General features: G+C 39.0%; 3 protein-coding genes across 6 annotated transcripts in view; 2 read left to right on the top strand and 1 right to left on the bottom strand.

The window, feature by feature from the left end:
• cacna1db (calcium channel, voltage-dependent, L type, alpha 1D subunit, b) overlaps positions 1-3,607 on the top strand; it is a 67,195-nt gene extending 63,588 nt beyond the window's left edge. Inside the window, exon 49 of the mRNA XM_063885395.1 lies at positions 176-3,607. Within this exon, the coding sequence (XP_063741465.1) occupies positions 176-481 (306 nt within the window). The 3' untranslated portion in view covers positions 482-3,607. The remainder of the gene's footprint in view (positions 1-175) is intronic.
• Positions 2,997-12,722, bottom strand: chdh (choline dehydrogenase). 2 transcript variants are annotated; one of them, XM_063885358.1, is made up of 10 exons: positions 12,665-12,722; positions 11,210-11,645; positions 10,526-10,756; positions 9,352-9,518; positions 9,112-9,263; positions 8,709-8,838; positions 8,142-8,276; positions 7,347-7,489; positions 6,287-6,389; positions 2,997-6,065 (listed from the first exon to the last, which is right to left on the bottom strand). In XM_063885358.1, the coding sequence occupies exons 2-10, from the start codon at positions 11,614-11,616 to the stop codon at positions 5,647-5,649; spliced, it is 1,887 nt and encodes a 628-aa protein (XP_063741428.1). In that variant the 5' UTR covers positions 11,617-11,645; positions 12,665-12,722; the 3' UTR covers positions 2,997-5,646. The 2 variants fall into 2 exon arrangements, with proteins under 2 accessions (XP_063741428.1, XP_063741418.1); XM_063885348.1 differs by lacking the exon at positions 12,665-12,722 and adding an exon at positions 11,756-12,657.
• LOC134865697 (uncharacterized) lies at positions 11,585-17,149 on the top strand. 3 transcript variants are annotated; one of them, XM_063885368.1, is made up of 10 exons: positions 11,585-11,625; positions 12,918-12,999; positions 13,094-13,124; positions 13,432-13,545; positions 14,195-14,301; positions 14,418-14,550; positions 15,076-15,117; positions 15,232-15,339; positions 15,961-16,235; positions 16,505-17,149. In XM_063885368.1, exons 1-10 carry the CDS (start codon positions 11,600-11,602, stop codon positions 16,934-16,936), a joined length of 1,350 nt encoding a protein of 449 aa, XP_063741438.1. In that variant the 5' UTR covers positions 11,585-11,599; the 3' UTR covers positions 16,937-17,149. The 3 variants fall into 3 exon arrangements, with proteins under 3 accessions (XP_063741438.1, XP_063741446.1, XP_063741454.1); XM_063885376.1 differs by lacking the exon at positions 11,585-11,625 and adding an exon at positions 12,586-12,814; XM_063885384.1 differs by lacking the exon at positions 11,585-11,625 and having other exon boundaries at positions 12,912-12,999; positions 13,473-13,545.
• Positions 17,150-18,414: the final 1,265 nt, after the last annotated feature.

Raw genomic sequence — 18,414 nt, 5'->3', positions numbered from 1 at the left:
TTCCAAATAAGCCCTTGATAATTTGTAGTGTTCACCAATGAATTGTCATTTACCAACATTACATTTTTAGTTTAACAATTCTTAGATTTGACAGGCAGTCGAAACGCAGAAATAAAACAACCTTGGACCCCACTGTGACCATTCCCTGATGTGATTTAACATTTCACTTCCCCAGGTGTTGATCTCCGAGGGTCTGGGGAAATATGCAAGGGACCCCAAGTTTGTGACAGCTACCACACACGAAATCGCAGACGCCTGCGAAATGACCATCGATGAGATGGAGAGTGCTGCCACTAACCTGCTGAATGGCAGTATAGGTAGCTGCAGCACGGGGGCGACGGGCAGCGAGGGCTCGGACTCGCTGGCCGCCTCGCAGCTCAGAGACAGCAGTATCCGGGACTACAGCGACGAGGAGCCCTGCGTGGCTCTGAAATGCGAGGAGGACCTAACAGATGAGATGATATGCATCACATCCCTATAGCAGCGGCTCACACTAGATTATTTAGGTTTTTTCAATTGAATTTCGACAACCAATCCACCGTGAGGGGATGTCTCAGTTCATGAGAATCCTGCGGAAAATGTAAAATACGGAGGGATAAGAGAACAAAGTGCCTTGTTTTCTCTTTCTGTGGAGTGGAGACGCAGAGATAAACATATGGTTGTATGGGAGAGCTGAGATTAAGTCAGCAAATATTGAAGCCAGAGAGACTTCATCTCCTCGCCAGCCTGCCCTCCTTTAGCAGGAATTCAGGATACTCCTTAGAGGGTGTTTTTTTTAACGGTGGTTTGAAACAGAATAACCTGCCAGCCTCGCAAAGCCAGCCAAAAGCTCATAAAAGTTAGTTTGCCCAAAAATGTACTTTAAAAAATAGCTGCACAGCTTGGTAAAATACTGGGAGTTAATGTGCTTGGTTATTCACATTTTGTATTTGTTTGGCTCTGTACTACAGCTCATTGTTGTTAAAATCAAGCTGAAACTTTGATTTGAGGATTTGCATATTGAGTGAACAATAGCAGGATTGTTCTGATACATAATTGAGGAGTTGTGGGACCATGTTTAAACATGAACAGCATTCCTACACTGTAAAACAGAGTGTCATACTGATGTTTGAAAGAGTGATGCTGTCTTTGCAAAGCTGCTTTTGTCCTGCTGCAAAATGTCTTGTCCTAAGTCCTTGTTTTCAGATGGGAGATTCATGTCATATATATATATAACGTGTGATTTTATAAAAAAAACCTTTGATGGTCACGATAACAGACCTTGGTCACTCACATTACATTTTGGCCTCCTATGTCTTGAATTAACACATAAAAGGTGAATAAAACTAATTATATTTTTCTTTTGTTCATTTGTTTTAGCCATTGTCAGTCCAGCGCTACACTCTGATCTGAGTCCAGGTGTTTCAGGGTTAAGCATAGCTCGTCTCGGTAATTCACTTGGAAAGGAGATCACATATCATGGAATAAAAACTTTGTCCTCAGGCATATCCTTCTGTTTTGCACATTGATATGAAACACAAAAACTGTGTGTATAGAATACTCTCCACCCTTTACTGTACCAACATTTTACTTGCTTGAATTCTTTAAATACCCTAAAATAGAGGAAGATGTTGTAGTTTGTAAACTGTTTCCTTTATGATCTTTAAAGGGGCCCCATTATGCTTGTTTGGGTTTTCTCATTCCTGTAGTGTGTTATATAGGTTTCTCTGCAGGTAGGTGGTCTGCAAAGGCTAACATCCCAAAGTTCCCTCCATAGGAAATTTCTCTCCCACACACCTTAAAATAAGCATAGTAGCGCCCCTATTTTTTATCCGAGCTCCTTAGAGACCGTGAGGAGAGACCATTTCATTGTTACAAACTCATCCACAATATGCAAAGACTCACTAACCCAGACCGATATGAAAATGGACAAACATGAGTCAGATCATGCTGTAGAGGGTTTTTTTTGTCAATGGCATAAAGAAGGATGATGCACATTAGACAGGTATGTAAACGTGCTGCATGAGGCATCAAGTGGTAATCTGTTGTAAATGAATCATCTAGACAAGAAAAACAAGTATCCCGAGTTTCTTGCCTGCGTCGCTCAAAGCTTTGCTTCCAGGCTATTTAGTTTCACCTGAAAAAAAATTAATTTCTCGGCATTCATTTGGGAACATGATGAGTCAATTTACACACACAGATTTCTAGGTTTGACAGATATATAATATGTGACTCACTGACGGTTAAATGCCATACCAGAACTCTCATAAAACATTATTCTTTATTATTTATGTGTGTTTCTGACTGGAATGATTAATGTCAGCTCCTGCCTTTTATTTCTATTTATTTTCAACACTTATGTGAGTGCTCAACACGTCGAAAACAGCGGCTGTCTGTGAAGGGAACCTACATAACCTACTTGTAGATAAAACTAATGTAAAAAGCATCTAGTCTTTTGTCTACCACTGCCAACAAGGTCTTCAGGTGTATTTTTACAAACTACAACAGTTTGTGGCTGCAGGGCAATCTACTTTTTTGTTTCCTTCAATCTAATACTGTTGTCAGGGCATGTTTGATCTGTGCAACCAAAGGGCTTCAAATATAAAACCAAAAGCAAGAGATCATTAAGTGCATTTACATGCACTTGAATATTCAATTATTATTCCAGATTTGTTTCCATTATTTATTTCTTGTCAAAAAGTATGTGGATTATTGTGTACAATAATGACAAAATGGTTCATGCCAATATTGAAAAGTTATTTTCTTGCATACACTTTATAGTGAATAAACATTCCATTTAACCTGAGCTTTATATGTCCTGTAAATGCGCTCATTCCTTGATTGGCCAACACTGCTGGTAAATATGACTTTACCAGCTGCATGTAAATTGTGTTTAACTAAGAATGAATGGGTCATACTAATTGTTATTACCTCACTTTCCGGATGTATTGGTCAAAATGTCAGGGAAACTAAGAGAAAGAGGCTGCATTTACACAAAATTGAAGAGGAAAAAAAAGAACGTTTTAAGTTTTAATTGTGAAACTCAAGTCAGCTCAGTGTTTGACTGACAGGTGAATAAGAACCAGTGAGAACTGACCAACCAACGTTAAGAAATACATTTAAAATCTATACATTTTGTGTAAATGCAACCAAACTATGCTGACTTAAAAAGAAATGTTTAGAGTAATTAAGATCATGTTAAAAGCCATATTACTCACATGCTTTAGGAAGAACCTGTGATGGAAAAAACAGATCATTCTTAACAGAACAAACCCAACATTTTTGTAATTCAGTGTTTGATCATTTAATTACTGCCAACAACACCAGAAAATATAATCATCTGCTGTTTATTCATCTATTCAGTTGCATTTAGACTTTTTTTTTTGGTACTGTTCCCCTGCCGTACAGATGTCCATGTATACAATCTGTACAGTGTTTGTAAAAATAAAAAAATCAGCTTTCTACCCATTTGTTGTATGGAAATTAAACAATATAGCTCTATCTACTTGTAGCATAAGTTCTAGTACCTTATAGATTTTGTACCAATGAAAATCAAACACTGTTTTGTACATTTGAAATCTTGACAATGAACCTGCTGAGATTTTTTTTGTAAGGATCACTGAATAAAGTCAAGAGGATAAAGTTAGGCTGGCTCTTGTGTTTGTTTACAATCATTATTGGAAGACTACAAATATAAAGAACTTTCACGATAATGTTCCCTTAAAAATCCTTCTTTAGGACACACATGATTCCAACATTTAGTAAGCACAGCTCATAATGTAAACACTGTAATGTTACTTCATAGTATAGAGTATAGTGCAAAGCTCAATAGGACACATTGGAATTCCTGTAATTAGCACTCACAGCACAGCTTAAAACAAAAAACACACATGTAAAATAAGCACTTCATGGACAATTTTTAGTAAGCTGATTCTAAAATGTATATCAGTAACACAGTATCAACAGTAATTCAACATACAGGCACATATGGTATTATCAATAATAGTTATTTATCTTCAAAAGATTCCATTTGAATTTCATACTGTATTTAGGTTAAGTAAAAGTAGCAATACCAAATTGTACAAATACTCTGTTAAAAAGTAAAAGTAATGCATTTAAAACCTTACTTAAGTAAAAGTACTTAAGTACTGTCATCAAAATATACAAAATACATAGTATTAAAGGTGAAAGTACTCATACTGTGTTAAGGCAAATTAATTACAGGATTATGATTATTGATGCATTAATGTGTGCTTCACGGTTTCTCACAGCTTGTAAATGTAAAGATAATTTGAACTGCTCTATATACTGTGGCTGCATATTTTAACTTAAATAATTATTTATATGTCATAGTTTATTTAATAATTCATTTAGATGTTGAATTACTTAATAAGCTAAATGAAAAATGGTAACTAAAGTTGTCAAATATATGTAGTGGAGTAAAAATTACAATATTAGCTTGCAAAATCTAGAAGCATGAAGTAGAATGAACTGAAACTACTCAGGTAAAGTACAGTACTTGAGTAAATGTACTCTGTTACTATCCACCACTGCTTTGTGAGGGGGTTTACAAAAGGACTGTTGTCTGTAGGCCTGTCATAAATGAAAGAAATTCCTAGTTGACGTAAACTCATGTGATTTGGACTTTTACCAGAAATGTTCCTGGAAACAAGTCATTCAGCCTGGAAAAAAGCCCCTTAGCTTGATTACAACAGGCCTAACAAACCAACAAAAGCCGCATTTCCTAGAACTGTTGAATCAGTAAGATACCAGGAAGGAAGGGGAATGTTACCATGGTGACGGTGAGCAGATCAAACCAGAAAACGTGCGGCTGAGGCTGTTTGAGCTGACAGCCTGCTGATTAACAGCCAGACAAGAGTAATGATCACTCATGCCACACTCTGGATGTTGCCAAAAAAGATATAATCTACCGAGGCTGACCACGAATGGTGGCACTATGAGAACAAAGAAGTCGGTTCTGTCAACATTTGACTTATAGTGGTTTAAGCTAAGTGTTGTTGAAAGCCTTTTTAAACATGTAATGTCATGTTGCTAATTACATGAAACTTACTCCACGGGTATTCTCAGGAAATTAGTGTGATGGTTGAAGTGTTTTTTTATGGTAAGGAGGGTTAGGGCATCGTTGAGTAAGAGAAGCATAGTAAGGGTAAGCACCACGTCATATGGAAAATCTGTGAACTTCACACACAAACAAATTCTAAGTTGATATAGTGTTAACACGGTAATGCCAGGCAACTTAGGTCAAGTTTTTCTATAATGTACACAGTGACTTAGCATCTTTCCACGCAACTATGTTTCATTCATGAAGTGCCAGCACATGGCTGACCTTATAACCTGAGGGGAAACGGTTCTTCATTTTAGCTTTAATGTAATTAAATACAAATGTAATTTTAAGAATAAGACGAAAATTATTACAAAAGTAAGAAAGTGACAATGATACTAAACTGCTAAAATTGAGTATTTTTAGGCTCTGAATTAAAACAGCACAGATCAGCCCTATATTATTATTGTTAACTAGTGATGACACATCCACCTGATGCTACCTTGTGTGTGCACATTAGGCGCAACACACTCCCATTACTCATCAGCCGATGATCCTGATCCAACACACAACAAGCTGTTTACTACTGTTACCCTTCACTCTGTTCATCTTTGTGTGTCGAGTGTCGGCGGTCGGTACACGGGAACCCCTGGGTCGGCGAGAGGAGGACGACCTCTGATGATGTCAGCAGCCTTCTCCGCCAACATGATGGTCGGAGCGTTCAGGTTGCCGCTGACGATGCTGGGCATGATGGAGGCGTCGATCACACGAAGCCTCTCCAACCCCATGACGCGCGTGTTGGAGTCAACCACGGCCATAGGGTCAGACGGCGAGCCCATCTTGCAGGTGCAGGATGGGTGGTAGGCGCTGTCAGCTTTGCGCCGCACAAAAGCATCGATTTCGGAGTCGGATTGGACCTCGAGACCAGGCTGGACTTCGGGACCGCGGTATTGTTCGAAGGCCTTCTGGGCAAAAATCTCTCTGGAGAGCTTGACACACTGCCTGAACTCAAACACATCAACATCTGAAAGGGGATAAAAGAGAAGACCAGGCTTTACTATCAGTATTTAAAATCAGTTTCCACATTCTAAATGAAAGCTTGGCCTTCAGGCGGAAGGATCAAGGAAAGATATTTAATAAAGTACAACCATAACTAAGCAGGTCTCATAGACGGCATGCTCTTTTGGGAAGTTCTCCAAACCTTTGATGATGTCGGTGCTTGACAGTCAGTGGCTTGAATCTTACCGTTGGAGAGATAGTTGGGCTGGAGAATGGGGTGATCCAAAGGGTTGGCGCTCTTCAGCTTCATCCACCCGAAACTGGTGCTCCTCATCGGTCCCACATGAACCTGCAACACCGAGACACTTATTACTGCTGGATGTTTTGGGTATAGACTCCATTTGTACTGCACAGGTAGACTCCCAGGGTTTCCAAAACGTCCTTAACACTAGTTACCAGGCCTAATTCCCTGAAATTCAATATATCTGCGTATACAAGGATCAAGGTTTATGACTGTTACAACACAGAGAGTTATTTATACCATCTAGGAGTCCCAGAGAAGGTCACAGAGAAAATATCGAAATCAAGTACTTTTAATCACCCATGTCGATTTATAATTATTTCAGGACCTTGATTTTTTCCCCTTAAATTGACTAAGTTTCAAGGATTTCAAAGACCCATACTGACAGTGAGGCGAATGCAAAATACTTTAGCCTTTGTTGTGCAGCGAAAACTCCTCTGTTTTATTAGGAGCAACCACGCAGTTCAAAATGTACTTTCAGAAAACTCAAACCGATAAGCGGCGCAAGTAAAGCAACTATTATGTGTTGCACAAACAATATTCTATATTCTACGTCCCCATTACGCTATTGTCAATATTAATATGTTTGCAATCATGATTCCTGCACACAGAAACACACCTTTTGGAACACTTCAATAGAAATGTATTGGGTTTTTTATCTCGCTCATGTCAGGTATTCTTCTATGGAAAAGCAATAAACAGCATCAGTATGCTGACTCGCAGGTAATTCCATGGAGCTCCTGTTATTAAACTTAATGTATGCAGTGCATGTGGTTTTCCCTGGCAGGTGACTGAATAAACACACACACGTGCAATACGTGACAGGCCGCTCAGTCTGATATATTGTGCTTGCATCACTTTATGCTTTCCATGACACACTGTTGAAAAATACCTAGCACACACAGTTTCCTGCTTAATAAAATAAAACAATGTTCATAAATCCTGAAAGCTGCTACACATACGCAGTGAAGTCAAAGACAGAACCAAACAAACCGAACCACACACCTGATATGCCTCGATCTTGGAGGCAACTCGCCCATGGTCGATAACCTGCGATGGCAGGAAGTGAAACTGGATGTCCGGGTGTGTGATGTGTGGACGACTGCGGATGAACCCTCCACTCTCCAGGTGGGCTGTTGCTCCATAACCTAGAGGACAGTCATCATGGTAAGTTTGAGGTTGCACACAAATGATCTGTCTTGTGTGGGTAATAAAGAGGTGGTGGATATGTCTTGTCTTGTCTCTTGGTGAGTCTGACTGTAGGCCTCTATGTGATACATATATCACGTCTGCACACGCCACAAACAATTTTTTATCTGCCATTACGTGACGGTTAATTTCCTTTTGATTCACAGCTTTGTTTCTATGTTTACCGCCCCTGTTGCTTGTGTCCCTGAAGGCTAAGCTGTTATCTCGTTGGTCACATTTTGTTTAATCAATGGAGGACAAGTTGAAGTTATTTGAACTTTGAGCTCTTTCCTGGATAACAATGGCATGGCTGCTGCAGGGAGGTTTTACTGCTGATCACTTGGTCATGAAACCTTTATCTCTGTCTTGTAAAACCTTCTCTTACAACAGATTATTGTTGGAGATGAGCAGATACAGAAGGGTTTTTGTTATGTGTTTCTCCTGTTGCCAGTAGCAAGATAGCATCTTGTTTCTTTGAGCACTGGATACTGGAAATAACAGATAAGGCCCTGATAAAGATATATTTACTTCAAATTCAGCGAAATGCAGTTAACCTACAGAAAGTCACAATTTTGGCATAACATTTTAGGACAACGTGTGTGTTTTGGTTACCAGTGAACATGGTGAGCCACTCCAGGCCTATCTTGACCATGTGGAAAGGTTTCTGTGCCTTGTACAGGGTGATGGGCTGGGTGCACTGCTGCTGGACGTACAGCTCCAAATGATCCTGCAGGTTACTGCCAACACCTGGAAAAGCAGAGAGGAATAATAAGGCATTTTAAAGATGCCCTATAGTGCTTTCTTTAGGTTTCCTGTAGTGTGTTGTGTAGGTGTTTATGCATGTGAATGGGATGAAAGGAGGCGTGGCAGCACAGGCAGTATGAGAAAGATAAAGCAGTTCTTGTAACATTAACGCATGTAAAAATGTCACAGTAGAGGCAGACAAACAATTATGGAACCTGGAAATTAGCATAATAGGGCCCCCTTTAATACAATGCATTCCAGGGCTGGGCTGGGAGCATGATGATGTGAAAATCAATCCCTCCATTCTCATGTGTATAAAAACTCTATAAAAATGAATGCATCTATGCATCTTCAAGTCTACATTTTTTAAAACCATTTTTGTTTTTTAAATTTGGGTTTCTAAAATGCTTGCATCTCTAAGTGCTAAGAATATACCTGGTAAGTGCTGGACCACAGGGATGCCGAGTTGTTTCAGGTCATCAGCATTTCCCACCCCAGACAACATGAGAAGCTGAGGGGAGTTGATGGCTCCTCCGCTTAATATCACCTCTTTTTCTGCAAACGCCTGAAAAGAAACAAAATACAATGTGAACAAGAGTTTACATTAATGCTATCCGATGAAAGATCAGCAGATAATTGAAGCCAAAAAAATATCAACATCACGATGCTAGAAAAAAACAAGGGGACTGTCATAATAAAAATGATGTATTTTCTGTAAAAAAGAATTTTAGCAAATACTTCAGACTGAGTAGCTCAAAAGTGTTGAGCTACTCATTTCTAAACATAGTTTTATATTCCCCATTTTACATATTATGATTTGTAACTGTATCAATCGTACCCTTTTCTTTTCTCCATTCTGTGTGTACTCCACACCCACGGCTCGGTTGCCATTGAACAGGATCTTGGTGGTCAGGCAGCGAACCTCTGTTGTCAGGTTGGGTCGCCCCAGGGCGGGCCTCAGGTAGGCACTGGCTGTGCTCCACCTCTTCCCTGGACAGATTTGGGCAGTGAGATGTAGGAAATATTTAAGTGTTGGTTTATTAAAGATGTACAAATATAAGTTTCTTTTCCCTCTTACCTTTGTAAACAGTCATGTCCATCCAGCCCAGGCCCTCCTGTTGCTCTCCGTTCATGTCATCGGTGAAGGGGTATCCTGCCTGCTGCCCCGCCTCAATAAAGGCTTTGTGCAGGGGGTGGTTGGTCTTCCCTCTGGACACGTGAAGAGGTCCATCGCCTCCCCGGTACCTACAGTACAGGGTCACACAAGAAACACACATTTAATGATGATAAAAGTTCCTCTATTTATTATTATTTTCAATTGAAATCCATTGATTTGACCCGTCGGATGTTTTTGATGAGGTACATTGCCCTTTAAATATGTAGAAACCCAAAATACAATGAAATGGATGCTTTTGGCCCGTAGATTTATTATTTTATCTCTCTTAGGAAAAAGTTTGTGCATCCTGATGAATGGCAATGGTGTTGAGATTTGACACATGAAAGTATAACAATGTAAAAATGAGCACAACCTGAACTTCCAACTGTTTCTGGTGGATAAGAATGCAATGAAAGCAGATTTACCAAAAATAAATAGCTTTGGAAATGTTTCCTTGGCGGCTTCTTTAAGGCTTAAGTAAACTCATGCTGGATGAATGATGGACAAAGTCAAGCATGTGAACCTTGCCACTCCACAACACCTGAGTACTAACACCAATCAGGCTTGGCATTGATCTGTGTTGAGTATGTGTTTGTCTTGCTGCTTTGGGGATGAGGTAAACAGTGGCGCTACTATGTTTATCTAACACTGCAGGATAAGCTTCCTGTGAATGCATGGCATGATAATTACAGTCACACGTTAACTTTACTACATAAAACCATACAATCTGATTATCTTTTACAATAACAGTTGGGAAAATGCATCGCCTTTTTGATATCTACTTCCCTGTTATATTTGTTTCCAGACCACACAACTCTTTATAATTCATTTGCATGTGCCAAAATTTGATCTGTAACGCATAAAATGTAACCTTTGAAACTTGTGAGACCAGGTTCTGTGTGAAGAGGTATCCTCTGCACATTTCCTTTAAAATAAAGTGGCCAGCCAGGACGCATTTCTAAGCTAGTTTAGTCTGTATGACTGAAGCACTAGCACTGCCAGTGTGAGGGCTCCCTACTATCCTTTTTTATACATCCAACATTTTGTAAATATAGGTCATATGAAAAAAAAATCCCTTAGAAACTTTGTTTTGTACTTGTTTTCTCCCAACTCATGACACTGAGCTTTCCTAAAGTAAGGCAGACAGTGTTCATAGTCCCAGCCGTCGGCCCCCTCTCTCTGCCAGCGATTGTAGTCTTCAGCGTGTCCGCGGATGTACACCATGGCGTTAAGTGAAGAGGACCCGCCCCAGACGCGGCCCCTCGGCCAGTACAACACCCTGTTGTCCATGTTAGCCTGAGGTACAGTGTGGTAGTACCAGTTATACCTGAGGAGAAATTAGAAGAAATTCAGCATGCCATCAAAATGGAACCAGTGTGCCTGGACAACAACAGTTTAATAACATGTTACCATATTGAGAAAGTTATCAAAATGATGAATTAAGCACCAATATGACACACACAAGATTTGTTGAAATAACTTTCCATTTAAAAAAATGTTACCGCATTTCCAAGCGGTAAGAATTGCATATTTGCCTTTTGGTGCATTTTTAGAAACTCACTTATTACAATTTCCTTCTGGAATGGATGGATTACCTCTTTCTTTCTAATGTTTCGGTAAAAATAAGTCCCATCAAGTCAGTTACATGTTTTCTTTGTTTGTGTTTAAGTTACTTTTGTTTGCACACTCTTAAAAATAAAATGTAGAGTGTAGTAATGAATGACAGGGCCAATAAAGCAGTTTTATAGATTAGTCCACGTGAAATAATGAACTACTGTACTTGTCATCGCAGAGGTTGTAGGTCAGTGCAGCTGGCATGTGGATCTTCCATGAGAGTCTTTTGATGCCTAGCAACATGTCCTTAGGCCCAGCCTCCAGCTGAAGCACAGACTCATGGGCGTCCTCACTGAGTCGGTTGGCAAGGACACAGCCCGCTGACCCTGCCCCTACAACGATATAGCTGTAGGATGGGGTTTTCTGATTGGCTGTCGGTGATGATGAAGCATTCCAGTGACTCGCTGTGGTACTTAAACATCTGTGATGGTTTGAGGAGGACTGGTTTCTAGTCCTGTGAACAAGTTCTGGCAAACAAGTAAATCGGCATCTGCCATCCTTCGTAAATTTCCCTCGAGCTGCAGTCACAACTCGCCGGGCACCAGTTTGGCCTGACATGGCCAAAAACAACATCCTGGTTGTGTAAGGTTTTTTTTCATTCACTGTAAATCAGAAGAACAGACATTAAATGATGCACTTGAGGGGGCAAGCTGGAACTGGGTGACATACATCTGACATTGAGGTAGAAAAATGTGCTGATTTGTTTACTGACCCTGTAAGTATGCAAATGGTGGGTTACGCCTTTGGTCGACATTTCTTCTCCAGCCACACATTGACCTTATTTTGGTCTCCACTTATACTTTTAAAATCAACTCGAAATATTTCACTTGGAGACAGTTATTAATTGAGAAAAGAGGTTAAAGTTTCTCTCCTTACTGTACCAAATGCTTACATTTTAACAACGGGAAAGCAATGGTAACCATGTCTTAAAGGTTACAGAGCAAAGGCTGCAATAAACGTTATGTTCCTGTAAATATTTTATTGGAAGGCTATTCATTGCGCTTTTAGTTCAAATAGAGAGTGTTCGGTTTTCCCATTCACGACAATGCAGATAAGTAGGTGAGGACTGTCAGAGCAATAAACCAGTAACCACTCACTAGCAGTTTTTAGTGACCAGCTGAACTCAGAAAAGTCAACAACAGTAACAAGTCGATAAACAACCGAAATAAACCTACTCTAAAACATGTGGAATGTTAATGTGGAAAAAACAAGATGTCCCCAACTTTCACAAACTTGTTTTGAGCTTGTCTGAGTCAGCCTATTTAGGATGAAGGACATTTCGCAACCGTTAGCTTATCAGTTTAACAGTCAAAGGTCTACATATCTTATATATGACACATATGCTTGATGTGTATGTGTCAAACGCTTAAAAATACGTTTAAAATGTATTGGAAATATTCAGAGACAGTAAGTACATGTTTACAGCAGTGTTAAGACTTATTGCAGGGACTTAAAACCATTACATTGGGTCGTGTGCAGTTTAACGTTACGGTGTTGCAGAGAACAACTGAATGTAACTTTGCGAACTAACGTTTTTATTTACACCGAGGTGGTGCCCGAGTAGCTGAACGTCAACACAGACGCGGATAACTGAATGAATCAGTAGAAAAGCAAAACGTACCTCAATGAAACAGGGGAATGTACCGTTACCGATATAACTCCAGCCCAAAAAAAAAAAAAAAAATCAGCCTCTGGCAGTGGGCGGGGCTTAGCGGGCTGTATTTATAACCAGCGTGTCACTGACGGATCACCCATCAACGCCTAGGAGTCTGTAAGTCAGATGCTGAGGACTTTTCAAGTGTAAAGATCACCTATTTTCATATTTAATAAAAATGTAATTCAACGCGCCTCCTTTTTTATTGTTTGTTTTGTAGGTCCAACCTGCTGTTGATGATGTGGGGAGCCACACTGATTGTGTTCTTCTTTGTGGCGGCACAGGTGACATCACATGAAATTGTAAGTTATCGACTTCTAATGGCTGATGCACAAATCGTTTATGAGTTTATTTTGAATGTAATTTAAGTGATCTATTTCTGTAATTTCTTTGCAGAAAGTCGAATGCCATAAACAAATAAGGAATGGTATGTTTTTGTGTGTTTTTCATTCTATGGATGAGGATACTGAACTCAAACGTTAATAATATAATGATGGTTTTCAAGCCACTATTGCGGATGATATCAAAAACAGTGCTAGTTTTATGCCAATGCAGTCTTCGAAGCTACTTCAACAGTTTGATTTAATTGTACTCTCCAAAGCTTTCAACTTTTTTTGTGACATGAGTCAGGATGAAACAAGAGGAATTATAACCCACCAATTTAAGAAGTTAAGAGTAATGAATGAATACATGATAACAAAAAGGAGGGCAATCACCGTTGTTTCCTGTGCCAGGGCCCGCTCCTGAAAGTGATTTCTCTCCATCCTTCCTGAAGGAGCTGGGAGGGGAGCTGGTGAAAGTTGGAGGAAATAATATGATGAACATAAGCTGGGCAATCAGCGTTGATGGTAGGAAACAACTCTTTACATATTTTTTTCCAAACAAAATCTTGTCAAATCACTTGAGGTTGATGACTTTAAGACCCCAATGTATCTAACACAAGGGAATTATTTGGCTTTCATCTAATAATAGATTATGAAATATATTTTTTATAAAAGAAAGTAGCCAACATATTTTTACTGGTTTTCTTTGAAAAGAATGCAAGTTGTTACCCCCACTTTGGTTTATAAAAAACAGAGCAAATGTATCAGGAACTCCTTCATTTAATTTCACAAACAGATATTTAGTCTGGTTAAAGCTACCATACACAGGCTGGTACAGAAAGAGAAAATAAAATACAACCCTAATTGATGATTTAAGGCAGTGCACACCAGAAATATTTAAATAGGGGCTTTAATGCCACGAATGATTAAACATAACATAAACCAACTCTACACAACTAATGCATACACAGTGGCATGCTGTGTAAAGACAACAAACCCAGCGATATTGCTAGGACTAAACAACAACAATAAGTAGGCTTGTGGGTTAGTGATGACGGTACAGTAGTGCATGTTTTGATATGATATTGTGACGTTAAAAAAATGGAAAAGATGAGAGAACAAATACAATATATCTGTTTTTTATTTAAACTGATCATTTAATGTCTCTTTGCAGCCAGCCTGAAATATCTGACAGGCACTCGATTCATAAATTCGGGTTCACCAACGTACCATTGTCAATACAACCCAGTTTTGACCAAGGCAAACCTAACAGGATCAAAGGTATCATGGATGGAATCTTGAATTATATATTTCTGTTTGTTTAATCAATGATTGTCTGCCTGCATGACTGCATAAAAGGGTTGTAAAGAACATTTCTAACATCTCTTCAAATCTAGGTATGGTTTCATTATTTATTCAACGCAAGTTGTGGCAGCAACTTCCTCCAAGCTGCCAATATCCCAGTGCCTCAAGTAAACAGCGGCAACCCTAACAAATGGACCAGAATCGTTATACCTTGTTCAAAACCGCGTACGTTTATTTGTGTTTTTCTTTGAAACTATATCAGAGGAAGTAGTTTTAGTTTTCGTATTTACAAGATATTTGAGAGAGAACGACTTGTTTGGAGGAACCATTGACACTATGTTGTCTTTACAGGCATGAAGATTATTAAAATGTTCAAACGTTGTTTTATGTTTTATTCAGGTATTACACAAACGTCGGAAGAGCCAAAATGGATGTGCATATAATTCTAATACTTTACAATTTATAATTCTACCTTAAGCAATATTTTAATAAATCCCCTTAATACAATTACATACATTTAAGTGAGAAAAGGGTTTTTAGTGTATGTCTTTGTTTGTGCAGAGCCAACACAAGAAACAGTTCCTCTTCTTTGACACTTTATCAGTGGTAGCAGTTTTATGTTTTTCTCTTTTACAAGATATTAGAGAGAGGGAATTGTTTTGATTGAACTATTGACGCTATGTTGTCTTTACAGGCAGCCCAAACTGAAGATTATTAAAATGTTTAAACCTTGTTTTCTGTTTTCTTCAGATACTATACAACATTCTGATGTGACTTCAGATATGCAAATATGTATGTGCATATCGTTTACTACTTTAAAATAATAATACTACCATAAACGATACCTTTAAGCATATGTTTCTGTAATTTATATTCACATAAAGTTAAATGTCTTTGTTTGTGCAGACACAACAAAAGAAACCGTCCCTGGTGTTGTCACCTCCACCAGCATAAAGTTTGCCATTATCGGAGGAATCGCTGGTTTGATGATCCTGATTACCTGCTCCATAATCTGTAAGTACATCACTTTTGAAATATATATATGAAAAATCTGACCCATTTAAAGTGACCTATCTGTTATTTGGTAAATAAGCTCAGTTTAACATTAGTGGCTAAAAGTCATGTTATCTTGCAAAGGATACATGCTTACCTTTTTAGATTTGAAGGTTGTATGACGGCAGTATTGAAATGTATCAAACATGGGCTCACCACAAGCAAATCAGAAATTCCCTCAAGTTTATATAAAAGGTTTGACACTGCTGTTCAGTGCTGTAAATATCTAAGATCGTCTTTACAAAAAAAAAAAAGAATTGTAAATTGAAGAACTTCAAGATATCAAGCAAACCCACTTTTTATCCAATTAAAACACCTTGAATATAAATACTTGGTTGAATTTAAAATGGTTCAAATCATGCACAAGGCAAACATTCGTACCTCAGAGTGGAAAAGTTATACTTGAGAGAGACTCAGCATGATCTGAGAGGAATCTATGTGGACACGAAACAACTAGTCAGGTGTAATGTTAAATACCATTGTATCGCAGTCAAATGTGTAAATTCATGGAACAACTGCAAGGAGTAGACTAATACGTTTCTTTTCTTTTCTTTATCCAATTAATTATTCCTTACTCTCCAGATAAATACTTTGGAGCCAACTTTGCCAACTCATTGGTTTTCAAAAGGTTGCCCACAGCTCCCATTGCTCCCGTCCCTGTCCTGGTGGTTTACCCTGCTGTTAATTCAGCCTTCCAGCAGGCTGTGGTGACCCTGGCAGAGTTCCTGCAGGGGCATGGCGGATGCGGCGTGGCAGTTGACATGTGGCAGCAGGGGAAGATCGCAGAGCTGGGACCCATGCGCTGGCTGGCAGAAAAGGTCATGACTGCACAGAGAGTGCTTATCGTCTGCCCACAGGTAGAGATTTGAAGATGTATTATTTACACCATCCTCATACCTTAACAATAGAACAGATCTGCCATGACCCTTCACTGACTTTGTTGCTCTTTACAATACTATACCTGACTTCCTACTTTGCTCCTGACAGTTTTCAATGTTGGTTGTACTTGGCCAATTGCACAGAAAACCAAACCACTGCTTTGTTTTTGGGACGGGGGTGCTTAAATAATATCTGTGTTCCTGACCTACTCCGAAGACAAAAACTAAAATCTGTTTTCTTCTCTCAGACTCATTTACGGACCAGGGCCTCTACACCCAACACAACCCTTCAGGAACCCTCAATCCCAGCTGCAGCTCAGGACCTTTACCCCCTGATTCTCAACATGGTGGCGAGCCATGCCAAGAGCACCAGCGGCTTGGCTCAGTTCTGGGTGGTGAAGCTTGGAAAGCAACAGGACAAAGAGCCTGGTGATCTTCCACTCGAACTCAGAGCCTGCAAGACTTTTAGTTTGATGAAGGACTTAAACAAGCTGTACAGAAAGCTGCATTCCAAGAGTAAAGATAACAAGACAATTTCCGATCTGATCTTCGGACCACGGGTTGCCTACAGTGAAAAGTGTACAGGGCAGTTAAGGGAAGCTGTCGAAAAGCTAGATGGACAGCAGTCAAGCATTTTCAGAGAGAAAGAACCATTGAAATCTGTGGTTGCCATTGTTTGAACATCTGAATTAATTGATTTATAAAGAGGGTGGGTCGGGATAGGTCAGTGGTGAGTATTTTAATGTATGGTCACCCTCATCATCATCATCATCATCATCATCATCATCATCATCATCATCCTCATGTAACCTGTTGAACACAAGCACAAAGAAAGAAAAAAAGGCATCAAGGCAACTTCTATTATTTTGTACAATAAACAAATTAATAATATATTTCCTATTATGTTCATTTAATCTGCAATCCTTCAGAATTAATTAAACAGAAACAAAGTGTAAGCAGTGTCAGTCTGAATAGGATTAATAGGTATAACATTTGATGATGGTATGTTCCACTGCAAAATGTGTAAATAGTTGACATGGTTTTTTAAAGCAATGAAAAATCTCCACCAGAGAAGTCAGCTGATGTCTCTATGCCAAAGCTGAGCAGCAACATCGTTATCGTTAAATTCACATCACTGGTTCTCAATCTATTTTGTGTCAAGGTCAGACCCCTAGATTTAATCAAGGTCTTGGATCCTATGAGAATAATCAATATATCAAATGTTTCTATGTGTTTAATTTGCCTAGCCAAAGAAGTGCTATAAAATATGTTATAAAGGATGTTATTTTGTTACGCCCCTCTTTGTGGGCGACTGAAGATCTTATTAAATCATGTGAAGATCTGATTAAATCAACAATGCGCTAAAAGGCGCGGACACGCCTATGAACCACCAACCAATGGGAGAAGATTATTCCTCAAAGCGAGAGGGTAGAAAAACTGTTGTAATCGAGAGATCAAGGCCATTCCTGTGGATCTGTGAGACAAATTAACTACATTGACCTGAATTTCAACAGTCACATTAAAACAATTACTAAGTCCGCCTACTACCACCTTAAGAACCATGGACGTGCACAGACATTTGAGGGGCTATTGCTCTAAACTGGAAAAAGGGCCTTAAAGATAATGTTTTAGAGCTTTTTATAAGGCATTGTTGTAAGTGCTCAAATAATGAAAGCATTATTACTGTTCTCCTTTTCACACTATAAAGGAGTTCAAAGATGGAGCTGTCTCCAAAAGAAACATTTTACACACACATATATATTCTTATTTTTACAGAATTATTAGAATCAGAATTAAGTAACATATACACTTCATTCTTTACTGCTATAAAAACATACTAAGATAACTGAACACTGGTGCAGTGCATTTGAATGGATTGTGGCTTAACTCTGGGATTGTGTGAGTCCCAGGAATTAGACTGGAGAAGGTTATACTGTATATAGTCATTCATGAGGTAATAAAGATGTTGCCTACTTGTATAGAATATTTACAACCTGTTGTAAAGTCTTTGTGAACCAGTTATCTGGCCATATTATACTACAGCTATTAGTAGTAGTATTTTACTTGGTCACCAAGCTCTCAGATGTGTTCTGAATTGGAGGCTTGGGGTTAGCCCCCAACAGAAAATATAAACTTCACTCAGCAAATACAGGCTTTG

The sequence above is a fragment of the Eleginops maclovinus genome, chromosome 1 (assembly GCF_036324505.1).
Source record: "Eleginops maclovinus isolate JMC-PN-2008 ecotype Puerto Natales chromosome 1, JC_Emac_rtc_rv5, whole genome shotgun sequence".
Lineage (NCBI taxonomy): Eukaryota > Metazoa > Chordata > Actinopteri > Perciformes > Eleginopidae > Eleginops > Eleginops maclovinus.
Note: the sequence above shows the minus strand (reverse complement) of the source record. Positions and strands in the feature narration are given on the sequence as shown.

Coding starts and splice junctions, on each gene's coding strand:
- chdh (XM_063885348.1), bottom strand. CDS start 11,816: ATGTGTGGCTGGAGAAGAAATGTCGACCAAAGGCGTAACCCACCATTT. Junction 6,390..7,346: donor CCAAGATCGAGGCATATCAG/GTGTGTGGTTCG, acceptor TCGGTGTTGCAG/GTTCATGTGGGACCGATGAG. Junction 6,066..6,286: donor GCCCAACTATCTCTCCAACG/GTAAGATTCAAG, acceptor ATCCCCTTTCAG/ATGTTGATGTGTTTGAGTTC.
- LOC134865697 (XM_063885368.1), top strand. CDS start 11,600: ATGGCCAAAAACAACATCCTGGTTGT. Junction 11,626..12,917: donor AAAAACAACATCCTGGTTGT/GTAAGGTTTTTT, acceptor TTTGTTTTGTAG/GTCCAACCTGCTGTTGATGA. Junction 13,125..13,431: donor CCATAAACAAATAAGGAATG/GTATGTTTTTGT, acceptor TTCCTGTGCCAG/GGCCCGCTCCTGAAAGTGAT.